The 20,912-nt window shown below is 46.4% G+C and overlaps 1 protein-coding gene across 2 annotated transcripts in view; it reads left to right on the plus strand.

Annotated features, from left to right (window-relative positions):
• Positions 1-20,912, plus strand: part of MAML3 (mastermind like transcriptional coactivator 3) — a 248,419-nt gene that overhangs the window by 222,802 nt on the left and 4,705 nt on the right. Inside the window, exons 3-4 of one of the 2 annotated variants that reach the window (XM_071753777.1) lie at positions 16,005-16,250; positions 18,181-18,268. In XM_071753777.1, coding sequence (XP_071609878.1) covers positions 16,005-16,250; positions 18,181-18,268 — 334 coding nt within the window. The remainder of the gene's footprint in view (positions 1-16,004; positions 16,251-18,180; positions 18,269-20,912) is intronic. The other variant, XM_071753778.1, reaches the window with a different exon arrangement.

The following is a 20,912-nucleotide window of genomic DNA, read 5'->3' on the forward strand; positions in this document are numbered from 1 at the left end:
TCCCTGGAAACATTCAATGTCAGGTTGGATGGGGCTCTGAGCAAGCTGATGTAGCTGAAGATGTCCCTGGTCCTTGCAGGGGTGATCTTTAAAGGTCACCCAAACATTTCTGTGTTTCCATTCACAGGCAGATGGCTGTTGGAACATGACTAAAGCCTCTCTGTCTTTGTGCCTATCTGTGATAACATTTTCTGATCAGCATCTTCTGCTGCCTGTTTTCTGCTGCTAATTTGTTGGTAGCTGGTCCCTTTTGGTCAAGCCCAGAATGATGCCAGCACTGTGAGGGACAGTGAATAATACAGGATATCAGCTTGGAGGGAATTAGGTTGAAGTCCAGTGAAATTCTACAAAATGTTTCCACAAAACATCAGTGCCCAGCTCTGCTTTGCAGTGGAGGTGCCTGAATGCTTTGGTATTTGGACACTGAGAAGCAGACCTGAGTCTGCAGAGACTCACAAAAATTGTGACACTCCTAGGAGGCATGAATGTATCTTTTATTTGAAAAGGTGTGAATGTAACTTACCAGCTGGAATATAACACAGGAATCTCACCTTGCCTCGTTTTTAGAGGAATATTTGATTACCAAGTTTGCCAGCTAAGCAACAGTGCTGCTGAAAACAGTGATCCAGACCTGTTAAACCTGTCTTAAGGAAGAATTGTGATTCATTTAGGTGCTTCCTAGCATGTTCCCAGATTATTGCAGTGTTGCAGGTAGTTTTGGAGAAAAAGAGTCTTAAGATGCTAATGACAGAGTTACAGCTCCAACCTAAGGGGAGGGGGAGATAAACAAAAGAAGGATTCATTAGAGAACAAAAGAAACATTGGAGGCTTTGAACTTAGGAGTCTCCCACACATTAACTAGGTGTACTGCCAATGTGCTACAGATGTGCCTTACATGAACACATAAGGTAATGATATGTCTACAAAGGGCTGAATGCATCTGTTTGATGTTTTGCAGTGAATTATATTTAAGCAGGTGGGAAGTGGCAAACTCCCCAGTCCCTCCATCTGTCAGAAATAAGATATTGAGGGGTCCAAAGATACCTTCTGCAGTTTTTGTCGAATCACATGGCCACACAATGTGCTGGCACATTGGAGCCCTGCTGAACCATTGGTAAATAAAGCCTGTGGCTTCCCAGAGGAACCATTTGCTTTTCTTTGTGAAGGGTTTAAGGTATCAGCTCCCTTTTTTTTTTGAATACAGGCAGGGGATAATGTATCTGGAAGGAAGGAGGCAACCCATATCCCTGGAGATTTCAGGGGCTCTTTTTCCATGCCTTGCCAGGTGAACACTGGAGGGGGATGCTCAGAGGTGCTGAGTGAGGAGAACTCATCTGGAGCAGCCCTGGAGAGGCAGTGCTGTCCCTCATTTGGGACAGAGCTACCAGCCAGCCCCTGCTTCTCTGGGTACCACTGAATCAGCCTGGGGAGCAGGGGGTGTACATCGAGAAGACTGTGCAGTTGTACTCAAAATAATTGAGCCTGCAAATCAGGATTTAGTCACTGAACTGTGGCTGCTGTGCCTGTACCCCAGGGTGTGGCAGGAGGAAGCCCAAGCAGAGTTATTTACACTACAAAGATGTCTTGCAGGAGTTTGCCCAACAGGCTGCTTTGTGATTCACTGCAGAAAATAAATCACATCCGTATCCAGGAGTCAGACCCACTGGAGAATCAGGACTGGGAGTTACACCCAGTAGTAGTTTCTCTTGTTCTTGCTGAGGAAAATGCAGCTGGGAGCCACAGATACGATGTGGCTTCTGCCAGTGACTTCTACAAGAGCGGGGTTGAACCTTTAGTAGAAGGGGATATCTCTAGGGATGCAAGAAAGGGGGTAGGATTCTTGCAGCTGCAGAAAGATTAGGGCCAGAATGAAAGGACATTACAGATACCTTTTTATCTGTAGAGATGCAAGCAAAATACTGCATTAAAAATCTGGTTCTTCTGATTTAGATTTATGTAGCTCTAGGTGCATCTGCATAGTTTTCCTCATGCTGCTCCATCTTTAGTTGTTGTGCATTATTTTCTCATTGAGCATTTGAATATAAAAGGTATCCAGAGTAGCCAGGAGGATCTTTAATTGTAGGTTGCTCCCCTTTTCACTGTACATTATGAAAAAAATAGAGTAAGGAAATGTGAATGCTGGGCTAGAGGAGGTCACTGATAATCTATGCACCTGCCAATCCCATTAGCTCCTTTGGATTTTGCACTGTATGGGCCTCAAGGAAACATGGCCTAAAAATAACCATCCAACTTTATGAAAATGAGTCAGCCAAACCTTCCTTCAGCTGAGCTGCAGCTGCCTGAGCATTCTGAGCAGTGGTAATAGAAAGCTGCAGTATGGAAGCTCTTTCCTTTTCTCAGGAGACTTGATTTTACAAAGGATAAAGAATAATGGATAAGAGATCTGCCCTGTTTTCAGTTAAATAACTTCTAATGCCACCTAAGAGGAAGAAGAGAGCTTCTGTCATTCTGTCAGCATTTTGATATGTGCAGAGCACAGCCTTGGTTTGATGGCTGGGATTTTCAGAGTCACCAGGACTCTGCCACTTTTTTTTTTCAGATCCACATGTAGGTTTGTATTGGCACTCTGGGACATGGTCAATTTCATTGTGATGGCAGGGCTAGTGGTTATATTAATGAATCCCTTCTTTGCAAAGGGATTTTTTTCCTCTTAATAACTTAAACAAGATTTTTCTGAGGTTTGCCTTTTTCTATTCCAGGTCCTTTTTTTAAGGTACCGAGATAATGAAATTACAGAGAGGAAAGTGGGGGCAGGGGAAACCTAACTCAAAGTCTGCAAAATAATTGCTGCATTAAAAAAAAAAAAAAAAAGCCTGTAGTCTTGATTTGCATCAGTGATAGCTCAAACAAGGCAGCACACCTGAGTGGCAACTGCACCAATTAGCAGTGTTGCTGTTTGTTTGTGAAGTGCATGTGAGATGTAGAATTTGTCCAGAAGTAGGAATGCAAATTGCTCAACAAAAATGTGCCCTCTGTGTCAAGTCTTTTCACTTTTCACTGACACACTGATGTCTATTCAGATTTCTCTGATGGGCAGATCCCACTCTCAGCTGACAGCTACCAGAGCTCATAAAATATTGGAAATATTTCTTGTTGCCATTAGCTGTGTTTCTGCAAAGAGGACTACAGGCTACTGCTGGGACCACTTACTTGCTATACAACATAATTCTGACTTATTTATAGGGTGCTGGACTTGCCATTTCTAGAATTAAATGTTTAAAACCTAGTAAATGTCTAAGATTTTACTTGCACAGAAGTTCCAAGACCTGGTAGCTGCCACACCAGTAATATGGTCACTTTGCATGTGTTCAGCATCATCTGTTTTTGTATCTGGTGATAACCCCTGTGCCTTATGTTATGAAGCTGAGTTGCAGTCACCGTGGGAACTCTAACTTAGCATTTCCTGACTTTTCCAGCATACAGTATCTCAGCCTAACACTGCGTCCTTTAAAAGAAGTGGAGCACGTTGAAATGTTGCTGTTCTCACAGCTACAGAATATTAATTTTGCTGTATGCAGATTTAAGTTGCATTTGTTACTGCTGGGGCGATGCTGGGCTGCACATCTGAGCTGTAATCACAGTGCTGGGGTCCCTGAAGATGCAGGAGGTAAATCCTTCCCCCAAAATTCTCCCAAACTAAGTGTAAGATAAGAGATAACACAGGGAGACAAATGCACCAGGGAGTACAGAGAAAGAGAAGAGGCTGCTGGACATCATGGAGACAGGAATTTCAACAAACTTGTACAAATGTAACCATACTGGGGGCAGAGTTCAGGATCGAGTTTGTATGAGTTTGACAGTCTCCTCCCCAAAATGAAGTCCAGCAGGGAGGAAAAAATGTGAAGGCACTTGAGGTGAAAATGTAACGTGGACAAAAGTGGAGCATGATGGGGTGATGGAAAATCTCAGCAGCGAAGGAGAGATGATGCATGAGGTGGCACGTGCTGCAAGTGGATTTGAGAGCAAGGGAAGGGGCTGAAATTGAAAAAAAGGGGGGCCAAGAGAGAGATGGCAGAGTCAAGATGACAGAAAAAGAAAATGACCTGGGCAGCAGCAGTACTCTGGCTGCCTGCAAGCAGTGTAAGATGAGAGCCTGGCTGTGGGACTCTGCAGGGAGACTTGAGGCAAAGATGACAAGCAGGTTATGGGCTGAGTGACAGGCAAGTGATGGTGGTGTCCAGAGGGACTGAAGAAATGGAAAGGAGAGAAGACCTGGGGAGTAGGATGAGAGCCTACTTTGAGCTTGAGCTGACAGATATCCACAAGATGATCCCAGAGGCAGGGTGTGAATTTAGTCAGAACAGATGGGAACTGGGACAGGGACAGGGACAGGGAGGTAGGCAGGTCTGTGAGTTGCTGGCAGGTCTTGAATGTGTAGAGAGAGTGAGCTTGCTCAGAGATACAGGCAAGAGGGAAAGGAGGAGAGGGATGAGGACACAGCCCCACAAAACAGTGGTGAGTGGGAGGATGAGTAGTGACAAACTAGGCTGAGTAATACTGAACAAGCAACTCAAGGTGGTGGAGTCAAGTAGGAGCACTAGGAAAGGAGGATCAGATTTCCAGCAGAGTGATGCTGAAGGAGCTGCCAGGCTGTGGCAGCCAGGCTGGCATAACAGCAGAGAGCTGCAGCTAGACAAAGGGTTATTAGAGACTCTGGGATATTGGTTTCTGTGATGGGCATGATGTAAAAGCCTGTTTGGAAAAGAATCTGTGTTGGAGATGGAGCCTAAATTCAGTCTGCATCATGTAAATCACAGGCAACACTCTCAGTAAGTTTAGAGATGAGAGTGAGAAGAGAGCAAAAGAGTCACTGGGAGGCAATGGTTGTTTGGATATTTTTTTTTTTTTTTAAAGCATAAAGATTAAAGCTGTGAGGGGAAGGAGCAAGAAGAGGGTGAGATATACAGAAGAAGGAGGCAGGTGGGAGCAAGAGAGATGAGAAGACAGGAAGCAGTGAGATTGTCAAGACAAGCAGAAGGGCCAGGGACCAGTGATGAGGCCACTGCCTCTGTGGCCAGGAGGGCAGAGCCAGGCAGGAGGTGAAGGAAAGCAAGCTGGGGGAGAGGTAAATCATGTCTTGCCTTGCTGAGTCTCTCGTGGGAGAGGTCAAGACAATCCTGAGCAAAGACCTGTCTCTGATGGAGGCAGGAGAAGGCATGGCTTGAGCAGTGAGTCAAAGGCTGCAGAATTGCAGCTGTGAGGGCTGCTTAAGCTGGAGAACATGAGTGTGCATTAGGAGGGTGGCAGGATAAAAGCAGGCAAAAAAAAGCATTTGTGGTGTGCATGTTCAAGGCTTAAGAGATAAGTAATTGTCTCAGAAGACGTATCAATATCTAGAAAGCCTCAGAAGGCATGAATAAAAGCTTGATCAGCAAAGGAAGCTGTGCATTAGGGACCTGGAAGTCTAGGGATATTGCTGCAAGCTGAGCTGAGTTAGGCCTTGCAAAAAAATTAATTCAATTGTGAAGTTTTCTGTAGTCATAGAAATAAAGGGGACCTCAGAGAGAGAAGGGAGGAACCACACAGTGAGGAGCATGTCAGGGTTAAATCCAGTCATAGGTCAGAATACCTTGTCTCAGTTCTCACAAGCCTGGTAAGGTTGGATGTCAGTGTGAAGGCAGGTGGCTTGTGGAAACACAAAGACCATGTCCAAGGTGGAAGAAAAATCAAGAGAGTTTCAAGTACTGGAACAAGGTGATTTGGTAGCCAGGATTCAAGGCTGTTAAAAAAATCAGCTTGTGAAATCACAGAGCTGGTGTGGCATCCCAAACATCTCAGCTTAGCAGCAGCCAGGTATTTCAAACCACAGCAACCTTGGTCTTGATAGCTACCTTTTGGCCATACTTGGTTCTTGATTATACTGAAATACCACCTACAGAGACACTGCATAGACAAGCACCTGTAACCAAAGATAAGGGAGTTATTCCAACTCTTCCAGGTCAGTGTCAGGGAAAGATCATGGAATTTATTCCTGAATTTGTACATGCAACCAATGTGTCTGCTTTGGGGCTTTTATCAGTCACACTTATTATTTCCCAGAGGTCACCAGAAAACTGAGGTACTGCATGTTCTCCCTCTGGTTTTCTTAGGGGCATGGAGCAGAAAGTGGTCCTCACCTCACCTTTTGGTGTATGATCTTCCTCCCACAAGGACACAACGTGAACGAGCTAGAAAAGATGATTATTATTATTAAAGGAACAGTGGTGCTCTGCAGACTGTTCATTTGCAAAGAAAATTGTGCCAGGAAAGACCCATAAAGATTGACACAGCTTTACTGTGAGCATCAGAGATGTGACAAATGCATTCCCTGACCCCTCACATCATTTCTGCCAGGACAGAAACCAGTGAAAAAGTCAGGGACAGTACAGGAGAAGCCCCTGGAAGAATACAGAAAAAAGGCTGCTTTCTGGAGAGCCCCAAACCTTTGCTCTCAATTTTTCCTTGCCCTTTTTTTTTCTTCTTTTTTTTTTTTTTTTTTTATTTTTTTTTATTTTTGTCAGAAACAACCACATGGGGCAATTGCAGCCTCTTCCCAGTTTTTTGAGGTAAGGTGCCTTCTGCACATGGGAAGGAGAGCATATGGCCCACTGTGTTTATTTCTCAGCCAGGATTCTTTCAGGCTTGGCAAATTACATGCTGCTTGCTGAGGAGCAGCAAGACGAGTGCCAAGTTTGAATTTCTAAAAATGAAAGAGATTTCATTTATCACAGCATAGAGAAAAGGATCTGAAAAACGCCCTTAAGTGTGAAAAATGTCTTTTGTTTATGCTCAAACAAAACAACCAAGGGGAAACTTAACACAATTTCACCTAGAGTTAAGAAAAAAAAAAAGAAAAAACCAAAAACAACTCTGCAATTGTCCACAGGAGACTTCAGGCAGCTTCTGCCAGGCATGAGCTAGAGCCAGACACAGTGAAATACCTCAACAACCAGGAACCTCCATGGGGTACATGGTGATAATGTGGTACAGCCTCAGGCCATTAGAAAGAAAGGGGCTGCCTGGTAATGGGTTAGTGTTTGCTGCTAGAGAGCTCCATTAGAGCATCTTTTCCTCATCCTCTTGCTTTTTCCAGGCCCCATATTTTTCTCTGTGTGTTCTAGAAGCCTTTCTTTCTCTTACAGCATTTATTTTTATTGTGGCATTTTCCCTCCGTTCCCCCTTTTTGCTGGCCCTCTACGACTGTTTGTTTAAACCATTTGCCTGCTTTCATCTTCCATTTTTCTCCTCTCCCCCCCTTCCTGAGGACACTGACCATGATTATCCTTGCTCTTCACATTAGCTTTCCTCCCTCCTGCTTCAGGTTGGACTCGGATGGGGCACTGATTAAAGCTAAAACCTTTATCAGAGGAATTTCTAACAGGCACTGGCAATATGGGATCCAGCCACCTCCGTCAGCTCAGGTCTCTGCTTTGCTCCCAGAGCAGCTTTCAAAGGCCCAGAAAATTTGACAAGAGACCAAGAGGGCAGTGGCAGCTCCTCTGGAGTGGCCTGATTTCCACCTTTGAAAGTTTTCAGCCTGTGGTGGAAGGCAGCAGGGCCAGGGTGTGGAAAAGCTATTGCGTGGGCTGGCTTTCCAACTCCCTCCTCCTGCCTTTTGCTCCCTGCTTGCTTCCAGAGTGCTTGGGCATGCTGTGAAATGCCATGATGGCACAGCTTCACGCACTTGGGGGGGAGTAATTACAGCCTTTACAATATGCATAAAATACCAGGTTGGGTATTTGGTGTTTCTTCAACTCCTCCTCTCCCTGCTGCCAGCCCTGCTCAGGGGCTGGGGCTGCGAGGAGGTGCTGGAGGGCATGGCTGCAGCAAGACTGCCAAGAAAGAGGCCAGTTAGGGGCTTTGTGGCACATTGGCAGCCCCCTCAGACCTCTGTGCCCACAGACAGGAATGCCAGGTGGCTGCTCCTCAAGGAAAGAAGGGCTGCTCCATACTCCGGTGGGGTGGGAGTAACCTCTGAGTAATGGATGCGCTGGAAACCACACCCGGGCTTGCCTCACAGAAACTTGTCTGTGCAGCCATTCCCTCTGCAGATCAAATTAATGGCTTGATTAGCCCCATTAGTTCACTCCTGTAAGAAAATGATTTTTAAAAAAAATACCATTTCACTAGAGCATGAACACTGGTGCAAACGGCTCAAGGGAGACAGCAGATTCATCCCCATTGCAGGGGCTGAGTTGGGAGCATCAGAAACAGCCCTGGCTGCCTCACTGACCTTGGGAGGGTCACAGGAATTCTGTGCTTGCTCAGCTCTCAGCTCCTCTGGCTGCCTGGTACTGTATGGGCAAATCCATGGGGATTGCCCAGGACCACAAGGTTTGTGTCCCATAGGTGGCCAAGCAGGTACTAGGTGGTAGCCAGAGGCTTGCAAGAGGCTCTGCTTGAGCCATGACTTGTAACTCATTGAAGCAAATAAGAAGAGCCCATCTTAATTTTACACTTCACAAATATTTCCAGGTTTGTATGCTTAGTTCTCCCCTTAAAAGATGTGTGTAAAGAGGCTACTTGGGTGTAGTTTGGACTGATCCTAAAATAATAAGACCAAAATTGCAATTACAAGGAAAGTAGTTATAGGTATGTAGATATACATATATAGAGATAAATAAATAGGTAAATGAAGAGTTCTGCCTTAGTACCCAAACCCAACCATTATATCATTATGCTCCATAGCTGGTTAAGCTGAGGATAAACAAAACTGAAAACCAGGAGTGATCTCCCCTGCAAACCTTTCTTTCTTGGGGGAAGGGAGGAAACATCAGCCCTGTTATTGGTAAAAGAGGAAATGAGCCTGTTTCAATTACACTGCTTGAAGTTCAGCAGCATTCTGTTGAAATGCTGCATTACTGAATCCCACCAGCATTCCCCAGGATTTGTGGAGTCAAACCACTGTGCCTGAAGCAGGAGAGGGTGCATGGGGAGGCAACTGCTGGTGCCAGCTGGTAAAATGACAACCCCTTTTGCCTCCCAGCCTTTGAGGTGAACTTCTGGCAGTGTCTAGGTCTTAAGTGGTATTAGAAAAAAAACAAAACAAAAACCACAAAAAAACCCTGTTGCTCATTTTAGAACCTTTTGTTATCTACGTTGTCACCAGAAATGAGGAAATCAGTCCCTCTGATGAACGAGCAAAAATACACAGAAGTTACAGTCTGAAAGATCCTGTTTGTTCTGTGGAAAAAAAAATAACCATGGTAAACATGGGGAGGAGATGCAGGCAAAGGGAGGTGAAAGGAAAACAAATTGGCTGCATGCAGAGGTCTGGTGTCAACCATCAGAGGGATCTTGTTTGCTCAAATATTCTATGAAAGACCATGGCAACGGGGGGCCAGGGTGAGAGGAGAGGTTTGTAACCCCTCCTTGAGAGTAGAGGACAGAGGAAATGGGTGAAGCAATCTGCTCTGCAGAGCCTGCTGCCAGAGCTGGAGTTGTAAACTGGAATATTCCATCCCTTCCTCCTGCACACTGGCTCTTTGAAGACAAAAAAGAAGGAAAGCCTGAAATGAATGGATCTGTAATTCCTTTAGCCTGTCAGATGGTACCATTCTGCAAAAAGTGGCTTTGCTTTGGGCAGCCTGATTTAGAGAGAGGGATTCAGGTCCCTGCCAGACACAGCAAGCAGCAATACTACAAGGAATTTAATAGAAGGGTTTCTGGAGGAGTATAGAATTTTTAGTACAGCAGCTTTCAGACTGCTCTGAAAACTCTTGGTAGAGATGATGTTTGACTGGGATGTAGTACCTGGAAATGGAGTTATGGTTGTGATCCCAGAAACAGTTTGGAGACCTCCTTTTTTAAAATATGTATATGCACATATACACACGTGTGCTCAGTACCTAAGAGCCTCAAGATAAAGGGCTCTGGCACCAGCCTGGTGCCAGGAGGTCCTGTTGAGCCCACGGGTGCTGAGCAGAGGTAAGGATCAGACAGTGCTGTTCTATCTTGTACCTCACAGGCCATTAAATTGCACCACTAAGTTGTACTTATCCAGAAAGGCTGTCATCCCTGAAGACATCAGATGGTGGAGATCTGCCATTCCTGATGGATAATGAAATCAGAGTGTAAAAATCTGATTCTTCTTTCTGATTTGAATCTCTCCTCAGCTTCCAGCCCTTGCAGCTGGTTTTACCTTTTTCAGTGGATAAATAACCTCTTTAAAGGATTTCTTCCCTCACGAAGGTATTTTTATACCCTATGGTCAAAGCATCTCAGTTTTCTTCGTGGTAAGCTCTTTGAGTCACTTACTGGAATTCACTTTTTGCCTCAAATAATTTTTGTCTTCTTTTTATTCTCACACTCTAGAATGTGGACATCTGATCATATACATTTTTCTAGTATCATTCTCCTAGTGCAGCTCTCAGGACAAGCTACCTCCTGGCTTCTGTTTGCTCTTCTGCTCTGTATATTCAAGGCTTGCATTAGCTGACATACCACAGAACAGCACAGTGGGCTCATGTCTGATTGCCAGTTTTGCACATTAAGACCCTGCTTTCGAGTCTGCTTCCCCCAGCTTTTTGGAAAATGCTTTGTTCCCAGATGTGGAATGCCCAGCCTCCATCAATTTCTGCCACCAGTTTCACTGGGGTCCTGCTCTGCCCCCCTGGTCTTGGAGCAGGAGAAGCAGAGCCCATCGTGCCCAAGGGCTCTGCTCATCAGGCTGTGTGGGGAAGGCTGATGAGTGGGCTTGGCCACTCTGCTTCTGCTTGCCCAGCCCTGGGGGCATCAGCTGGTGGTCGTTCTGCTTGTTCTGGAAGAAAATTGTATGATTGCTTTTAGCTGTAGCTGGGAGACTGAATGACACAAAGGAATAAATCACTGCATGATAAGAAGAGGCACATAGATTTGAGACAAAGAGGAAAATACCTTTTCCACTCCCCTCTGTTTTCTTTTTTAAAGTCACTTATGTTTAATGTGCATTCCTGTACATATATGTGTATACATTACCCCCATGTAGGTGTTAATTCAGCTGACAGATCCCTACAAAAGTTCATTTTAGTGGGTGCTCTGCAACTCTAAAAACCTGTCTGGATATCTCACACTATCCATTTGGAAACTGTGGCTCTTTTTTTGGCTCCACGAATGGCAGCCTGGTTCTCCCAATACCTGGTTTTGCTTCCAGGGAATTTGTCAAATTCTGACTGATTTGATTCTGTCACTGGGCTGCTTTAAAAGTGGGTGGCTGAGGATGCAGAAAGAGGAGAAGGGTCCTGAGCCAGGGTCAGTGTGGCCGTGGCACCATCTGCCCTCATGTAAACAGCCCCTCAGCAAGGACCTGACAGCAAAGCTGCAGTCCCCCTGTTCGTGTCACAAGCCACAGTTAACAAGAGAGAGCTGTTTGCAGTGGCTTTGGGTGTTGTTGACAGGAGCCAGAATGAAAATTGTAAACCCCACTGTGCCATCTTCCCAGATTTGACAGGAGACAGGCTGAGAATACAGAAGGTCTGTCCCCTTCCAGGACATCTTGTCACTTCAGACACACCTATGCAGGGCACCCCTGTACTCAGGTGCCCACTTGCAGGGCACTGGGGGAAGGAGGAGGGCTGTCCCTTTGATGTCCCCTGGTCCCCAGGGCATCCCTCTGGGTGTCACTGGGGGTGAGAAGGGGTGCTGGGTACCAGGACTGTTGGCTGCTTGGGTGTCAGGCAGCCAGGAGGGGGTTATCCAGGGTGCTGGCTGCACTGAGGAGTGAAGAGGCAGCAGTGCTGGGTGGTGGAGAAAGTCAAATGCTGTGGCAGAGGGTGCAGGAAGGAGGAAGGAAAGGCAGAGAATGAGGAGGAGGAAGGCTCAGGGTGCAGTAGGAGGATGAGGGAGCTGGCAGGCAGTGCAGGAGCAAAGAGCATGGTCAGTGATTCTTTGGATTAGTTTGGTGTTGAAGCTCTGTAACTGCTTAAGTGCTGCACTTAGCTTGAATTGGCATTGGAATGGGCTGCCCAGGGAGGGGGTGGATTCTCCATCCCTGGAGGTTTTTAAGAAGAGACTGAATGTGGCACTCAGTGCCATGGCCTGGCAACCACGGGGGGAGTGGATTAAGGGTTGGACTTGATGATCTCAGAGGTCCTTTCCAACCCAAATGGTTCTGTGATTCTGTGTGAATTGGTGCTCAGCTCCTGCAGTGGGAGAGCATCTGGGCCTGGATCAGGCATGGTTGGAAAGAGGCAGCCCTGTAGAGCCCAGTGTTGCTTCTTTCATCACCAGTCCCCACTTCCACCTCCATGGTGGCTCTCCAGCAGGAGCAGTGGAAGGCAGGTGTGTGTGCACACCTGTGGCTGGATAGCTGAAGCCACCCAGAAGCCCACATGGCCCTTAACTGCTGCCAGGGCTGGGCTGTACAACCCAGCCTTCCCTAAGGGGTTAACAGCAGCAGAGGTGTTCTTGGCACTAAGGAGCTTTTTGCTGCTTGTGGAGAGCTTTTGCCTGGGCTGTGTCCTGGTTTTGGGACATGTAGCCCAGGGCTGTTCCTGGTGATGTCAGCGGAGCCTTTCATCGTTTGTTGGGAAGAGCTTTTGCCAAAAAAAAAAAACCAAAAACCAAAAAACAAAACGGAAAGGAGAAGAAATATTCCAGGCAGGAGGGTGGTGTCCTGGCTTGATGAAGCAGGCCTGGCTTTAAACCTTTTAATAAAACTAGAAACAGGAAGTTTTCACTATGGGTAGGCAAACTGTTGTACTCCAAAATGACTGAACACACAAGACTGGAAGTAACACCTTCGTGTGTCTCCTCCAGCTGCTGCCATGTGTACGGGGCTCATGTGGGCTGGCAAGGCTCCTTTCAAAGCTTTCTTACTTTTTCAACTCTGGAATTAACTTATAATGTTAATACGATACAGAACAGAGTGCCTTCTGCAGCATTGCCATGGGGTGAACGTGTCTCTCAGCCATACCTGTGTGTCCACAAGAGCCAGGACAGTAGTTCTGTCATTAAAAAATGTTTTGAAGGCAATTCAGTGAGGACTGGGGCTGCAGCCCCAAAGGCAGCTGTGTGATGAGGGTCAGCAGACGAAGCTCCAACTGATGTTACTTCACAGCATGCCCCTTGGCTCCCCTTTTTTTTTTTTTTTTTTTTTTTTTTTCCTTCCCCTTTTTCTTCTTCCTTCTGGTGACTGCTGCAAAGGTTCCATTATTTGGCAGCACGGCGTTGCTTTTGTCTAAAAATGGAAGCAGTTGGCCCATCTCCCAGTATAACACAAGATAGTCCCATACATCAGTTATGCAATCTGTAGCTTGATGACTTCATCAGACACAGGGGGAGGGCCAGGGGGTGGCAGGAAAGAGCTTTTGCTGTCAGATCTGCTGGAGACAGCTGATGTCTGTGTGTGCCCCCAAGCAAAGGAAGAGGGGAGAGCAGGGACAGGGCTGACTGGGGATCAATACTGGGTGTATTTCCCTGACCCTGGCACAGGGAAGCCCCAGCAGCTGCTTGCAGGGACAAGGTTTCACCAGGTTGTAAAGTGCAGCATGAAACGGAACTGGGGGAGAGTGGAAAGAGGAGCAAGGAGGGAAGTTTCAAACCAGGGGAGGTGAATACTGAATACTGAAGAGCTACCTTTCAGCAGAGCCCTTTGGGGAATACCTGTGCAAAGTAGAGGTGTGAACAAATTGCACTTTCTTGTTATTTCCTCAGAAGGGTCCTTGAAAACCTGACCTTCATGCAGAAAGGCTGGTTCTAAATTCCCAGCCTACTCTCAAGGATTGATTTTAACCCTTTTGTTGACTCAGTTGGGGTGGGTGTCATATGATTACTTTTATATATATATATATATTACTAATCCCACAGCCATTGAGGTAGCTCAGCGAAGCAGATGAATCTACCTCACTGTGTAGCTGTGCACAAAGGGTCCTAAAGTGATGTAGGTCCTTCCCATCAAGTTAGTGTTTTTGTGTGAGTATCCATCTCTAGAAAACCATTAAAGATGTTCCAATGAGCACATAAAGGCTGGTCATGGCTGGTCATGCCAAGCAAGCAGCACTCTGCAGTGCTGACTTAGCCTAAGCAGAGGTGAAGAGCCCTGGTATCACAAACTGCTACGTGCCAGTGGGTTTCTCAGTGCCTGATAAAAGGTGGTCCTGTCCTGCAGAGCAACTCTTGGACAGCTTTTGGACTTAAGGGACAGCTTTTTGACTGAAGGGACAGCTCTTAGACTGCAGGGAAGCCGGTCTGACCTAACCACGGGATTACTCCCCTCCTCCTCTCCATGCAGCCCCTTTCTGTGATGCAGGAGTGGGTGGGGGACGGCGGGGTCTGGCTGTGGGTAATGTCAGCATTATCTGGGCAGGGGGGACATCTCGGGGGGTTCTGGATCTCCCGGAGCACAGGGCAAATCCCTGCTGTGGTTCCTCCTCCTGGATGCGGGGCAGAGCTGCAGGGGACTGCGAGGCGCTCAGTCACTGCCGTCTGGAAGGCAGGTGGGGGAGAAAAGAAAATCCAAGAAAACCTTTAAGCTCTTTTACACCAAGGAGTGCCTGGAGTGAGGACTGGGGATGCTACACCTGCCGCTTTGTTAACAGCCCCCCCAAATCACTATTTTTTGTTTGGTTGGTTTTAATACGTTCCTAGCTGACCACCTCATGAGGAGTACCTGGGGGAAGTGGGGTTGTTCAGCCCCAGGAAAGGAGGCTGAGGGGCCCTTATTGCATCTCTGCCTGGTTGTAGCGATGTGGGGCTTGGTCTCTTGTCCGAAGTGATAGGATGAGAGAAAGTGGCCTCAGGTTTGTGCCAGGGGAAGTTTAGATTGGATACCAGGAAGAATTCCTCTCCTGTAGGGGTGTCAGGCACTGGCACAGAGTGCCCAGGGCAGTGCTGGAGTCACCATCCCTGGAGGGGTTGGAAAGCTGTGTAGATGTGGTGCTCAGGGACCTGCTTTCCCGGTGGCCTTGGGTAGTGCTGACTTAACGTAACGCTTGGACTCGATGACCTTAAAGGTCTTTTCGAGCCACAACGCTTCTCTGATTCTCTTTTTGAGCCCGGCTCCCTCCTCAGTGCCCAAAGGGGAAGGCACCGGCTTCTACTCAGCTTCGTTCCCCTTGGCCGCGGGGTTGCCTCGCGTTACGGCGCTGCTGACCCCACCGGGACCCCACCGGGACCCAACGGCCCCGCTTCAGCCCCCCCTGAACACAGCCTCGGGTTGCGGGGGGGGGTCCCGGCGCCCCCAGGGCCCCGCAGCGGCCCCGGGCACAGAGAGCGCGGAGCCTCCGGCGGGCGGCAGCGTCACCTGGCGGGAAGCTCGGGTGGAGCCCCGGCTCTGTCAGCCCCGGCGGGAGGAGGGTCCTGAGGTGTCCCCCCCCACCCCACCCCCCGGCTCGCTATGGCTTCATTTTCCCGTCGCTTAAAAAGCGGCAAATTGGATTAGAAACGTCAGGAGAAAGCGGGGTGGTTTGAGGAGAAGGTGTCTGTGGGTTCCTGTCAGCAGCACGCTTTCGGGCCGCTGCTGAGGGGTGGAAGTGTTAAGTAAACACGTTGCGTGGTTCGGTCTAATCGGACTCGGTGATCTTGAAGAGTTTTTCAGACCAAATCGAGTCTATGAAGTCCCGGGATTCTGGTGCAGCACAGAGGGAATGAGTGCTGCCGGCTCCTGCTGTTCATTGTGTGTGCCCGAAACCTCAGCTTCTCAAACCGAATGATTGTGTGAAACTGCTGCTACCGAGAGGGGGAAATACACTTGTCTCCATGATGAGGGAGAAAAAGTTTATAGAGAGATTTTACTCTGGAGTGACATATCCTGATGACAATACACTTAGTACACAACTTTATTATTCTATTAGTAATAAATTGTAAAGAATTCTTGCTTTATCTGAGGGGAGCTTCAAACTCCAGGAGAGAAGAGGAACCTGTTCCTTATGGATAGCAGTCCGTGGCTTGCTCACAAGCATTTTCCAAGGACTTTTTCAAGCCTCAGTCCTCAACCACAGACTCTGTACTTATTAATGAGCCATAATTTCATTCCCCCATGAAGCCCCCTGTTTAACGTGGCCTTTTCTCTCTCTCTCTTTGCCCAGGAGCAGCACCAAGTGGGATTGTCCCGGAGCACAGGACCTATGCAGCCCTCTGTCCCGGGGGGTTCCAGCAGCGTGGTCACAGGCACAAACTCTGGGGGTCCCTTCCTGGGCAGCCAACCTCAAGCTGCCATCATGAAGCAGATGCTGATTGAGCAGAGAGCCCAGCTCCAAGTGATAGAGCAGCAGAAACAGCAGTTCCTACGAGAGCAAAGGCAGCAGCAGCAGCAACAGATCCTAGCAGAGCAGGTAGAGTGTCATCTGGTCACGGTCACCGTGGTGAATTCTGGTGTGACAGCCAAACATCAGCCCTCTCTTCTGTGTCTGGGAATTCCCTCTCTGTGGCTCACATCATGGTATTTCAGCAGTGCTTATCAGAGAAGAGGCAGCTGTCTCAGTCCTACCATTAGCTTGGGAAATATTACCCATGTACCCAGCAATGGGCTTGACAGTTGCATGTGATTTTAGACACTTAGCTCTTAACTGGGTATCTCATGGTGCTGTTCACTCTGGCAGAAGCACACTGCTGCAGTTAACAGGTTCTCTCCTCTACTTCTGGCTGTGGTCTTGCAGTGGCAAAAGCCGTGTACAGCCATGCAGTGACCCGGGACAAAGAATTTTTACCAAGATTAGTTCTTTAGCCTGGTTTATCACAGATCAGTACGAGCAGTTATGTTAGCACAAGGGAGAGGCAGCACCACAGGGTTGTTCAGATTGGAAAAGACCTGTAAGATCATCCAGTCCAACTTCTAATTCCCCTAACCTAGTTCAGGAGGGTAATGAGAAGCTGAAGTGGGAGAACAGTAAAACCACCTCATGCAGCAGCTGTGTGAAAGTGCTGCCCTGGAGCCTGTCACTCTGCCTTCTCTCAGGCTTTGTGATACAGATGTTAAATTACCCGGTCTGAATGGTGATGTTTTATGCATGTTTAACTCTGCTGTAGTTTAAAAGCAACCCAGGAGAATGTCAGTGGAAAGTCACACTGTTCAGTTTCTCTAAGCTCATACCCAAGTTTAAACTTGTAGTTCCCCAGCACTACCTCGAAAATGTTATGATAGGTCAGTGCTTGCTTTAAGCTTGGTTTCACCTCTTGCTGGGGAAATACTGTTTAAGACCTGGGGTCTGCTTTAATTTGAGTTGGAACTTGTGCTTGTTGTGTTTAACCACAGAAGTACTGATAGCCTTCCCCTCTCCTCATGGTCCTCTGAAGAAGCAGAAGAATATACCTGCAATGAATGGGAAGGATGCTCCCAGAAATATTCAGGGTAAAGATGCATAAATTGGTTCAGAGGTGAACAAGTGCAGGAGAGTCAGGATGCAGTACTGTTCCCCCCTGATGGACCAGGTCAATTCAAGTGCATAAAACCAAGCCCCAGTTACTGACCTGGCTGCTGAAGACAAGCCTTGAAGTTTTTACAGCATTTTTACAGCTGCAGATGAAGCAGCAAGAGATGTCCTTTCAGTAATTGCTTAGTCAAGTATACCCTAGATCTTGAAAGCTCTGCTAAGCACACTCTCTGTTTTTATAATCAGCCCTTGATTCTGTTTTAGATGCCTGAATAGGCAGATATATAGAAGATAACCACAGAGGAGCAGTGTGGGCTGGATCAAGGGAATGAGGCATTTAGCAATCACCTGCTCCCCAAATATCACTCAGGAAGGCACAAAAGGAAAAGTGCTTTAATAGCTGTTCCTGTTCTGGCTAGATAATGGTCCCAGGCTGCAGTGCCCAGGTCAGGATGCAACATTCCTTGCAGCCAAGAGCTTTGAGTTCAGAGGTGGAGGGAAGTGTTGTACCAGTTCTCCAGATCTTGGCAGGGCTGGGGGGAGGAAAGGGTGTTTGTCCACAGTTGCCTCTAGAGCTAGGTGAGCAAAGTTATTTTGTGGACCCTTCAGAGTTAAGTTTGTGCTTAGAGGTTGAGATGAAGTGGTTGTAAGGAGAGAACCTGTTGGCTTCAGTGCACACTCATTTTTGAACCCAAAGGAGTCTGTGTGCTGAGTTACCCCAGTGTTCACAGGAGGGACTCTTCAGAGAACCCTGCTTGTCTCTCCACGACAGCTTGGTAGATAAGAAACAGTGCAGCTCAGCTGCAGTACTTTTGCCACCAGCTCCTTTCTCAGCTCACTAATTAATGAATCATCTTTTTCTCTTTTTCCTTCTTTCTCTCACTTTTTTCAGCAGTTGCAGCAGCAGTCACATTTGCCTCGGCAGCACCTGCAGCAGCAGCGGAGCCCCTATCCGGTGCAACAGGTCAACCAGTTCCAGGGTAAAATTCAAATTATTTTGCCTGTATTGGGTCAACTTACACCCCTGTAGCAGGCATGTGAAAGCTCATGCATTTTGTGAAGAGCAGGATTTATCTGCCTGCCAGAATAGGAACTCAGGCTGTTTCATACTTGCCCGTACCACATACTTTACCAAAGGGGAATGCTCAGTTTTCTGTATTTTAGTTATGTTTCTTATATTTCCTTTCAGCTCCCCTCAGCAAAAGCTGCATTTTTGGTTTGACATTTGCCATTTTGACATCTGTATTCTGTTGCTTTATGTTGTTTGCCTCCACTGTCATTATACCTTTTTTTGTCAGCTAGACACTCTCACACTGTCTTGGTTTCACTCCTCTTCATTCCCCACTTTACCTAACTTGATGAGTAGGGAATTTCAGAGAGGGCACCTTTTTCTGGAAAAGTGTCTGATCAATGTCAGTTGTGGGAAACAGTGAAATACTGGAGATGAAAACAGGTATCTTCTGATGTTCTCAAAAAAAAAAAAAAAAAAGAAAAAGAAGCAAATATTATTTCAGTGCACTCAGAGATAACTGGAGAACATAAGGACCATGGATTCTGTGTAGACATGGATCAAACATTCACTTGTGCTCTATGTTCATGGCAGTGTCTAGGAACTGCAACAGAAAACAAGGGAGGCAAGTGTATTGCAGTTTTTGTAGCTAGGAAGTGAACAGGCAGCCAGATGATCTGCTGGTATATATCAGAGTGGCTCCCTTCTGTGTTGCCTGCTCATTCTTACCTTTGGCAGCACAAATTCAGCATGAGATGATAATTTTCCCAATAATTCACTATGTGTGTGTGCACCTGCATAAGATGCACATGTAAAATCTTGCTACATTAATGCTTTTATGAAGCCTTGTCTTCAGATGTATTATTTAAAAGAAATGCAGAATGGAGTTTAGGTTAACATGACAGAGCAAGGAATTTATTTTCATAAATGAGCTAATTTTAAAATTCCAGAAGTTTTCCTGTTTAGTCTCAAGCATGTCATCAAGTGCAGTAGGTTATGTGTGAGACGAGGAGGTGGCCCAAAATCCTAAAATCTGCATCTTTTACCTACATCTTGTCTGAACTCTTGCCTCTTGTGCCAAGCACTGAAGTTTTCAATAGTAGTGTGTGAACCACTTGATTGTGGTGACTCTTGAAAGTTTCCAACTGCTGTTTTCAATTAAAAAAATCACCAGACATGCATTAATTTTATCATTATCTGTACACTTGCTGGAATCATAGCAAAAAGAGACATCTTCTAGTCGTGAGAGAAGGAGGTGATCTAAGCTAAGAAAACTCAAGGAGCCTTCAGTGCCAGGCATTAGGAAAACAGTTTCACTGATAGCACAGATGAAGTAGAAGTTGAACTACATCTGCCCTGTGTGCAAGTGAGATCCAGATGGTCTCTCTTCATGCTACAAAATGTTTCATTTGTCTACACGTTGGAGACCTGAGCTCAAAACATCCTCCTAGAAGCTCCTAGTGCTGCAGCAAAAAAAGGAGACATAGCCACCAGCTGCATCATGCATGCAAAACTGGGGGGATGACACTTTTGTTACTCATTCCCACCATGGAAACCAAGGCAACATAAATAACAGGGCCCAGTATTCTTTATTCTCTGTTCAGGGATGTTGTCTGCCACTGAGGGACAGCGTGGAGGGGCTGCTTTAAGGACATGGAGATGTTGTTGTGCAGTTCCTAAAGCAACCATTTTATATTTCTGCCTTGCATTTAATGATGTTTGAGCTGGGAGTAATTGTTGTACCTCATACTCTTGGAGCTTCACTTGCAGAGGATTTTTATTTAGTTGGGAACAGTAGTGACTCAAAACCACAATGCACCCATGGCATAGTCAGAGCTACAGTAATTGCTTTAAAATAAAGATAGTAAATACAGGAGCATATTGGCTTCATAGAAATGGATTGCTTCCCCCAGCCCTGAAAGGAAGACACAAACATGGTTGAGTCATCTGCCATGGTGTGGAATTTAACAAGGTTAGGATTTTCTCGTTTCCCATCACTGGCTTAAGGTGGAGTAAAATTTGCTTATTATAGTGATTCACTAATACACTCTCCCTGCTTTAAATGCCCACAGAAAACAATTTTTCTTCTTTCCATAGACTTAATCTGTACCAATGATATAGAAAATCCATTCATTTATGCCTCCTGAGCTATTAAAAAATTGATTGGCCTTCTGAGCCTGACATTTCCATTTTCAAGGCTTATTTTGAAAGACAGTGGAGATATTTAAAAGAGAGCTTCAAATGGTAAACTGCAGCTCAGTTGCTCTGCTGCCACTGAAGAAGGCCAGTGGGAGCTTTCTCATTTGCTTGCTGGAAGCTGATTTAGGCTTACCTGAGGAAGACAAGCACTGATGAATCAAAGCTTATATACAACTTTGCAGTCTGAGGGACTTTTTCCTGGAAGAGGGTGCACGTTGTCACCGGTCCTGGGCAAAAAAATATGCAGAAAAAAAAAAAAAAAAAAAAAAAAAAGGCTCGCTTTTACTTTTGTAAAAGGACTTTGACTCCTAGGTCACTCCTGAAAAATTTAATTTCTCATCCTAATGAAGTAAGAGCCTGTTTTAGCTCTGTAGTTCCTGTGTCTGCCTAGCTTGGGTGGCTGAGGAGTTCATTAC

The sequence above is a fragment of the Heliangelus exortis genome, chromosome 10 (assembly GCF_036169615.1).
Source record: "Heliangelus exortis chromosome 10, bHelExo1.hap1, whole genome shotgun sequence".
Lineage (NCBI taxonomy): Eukaryota > Metazoa > Chordata > Aves > Apodiformes > Trochilidae > Heliangelus > Heliangelus exortis.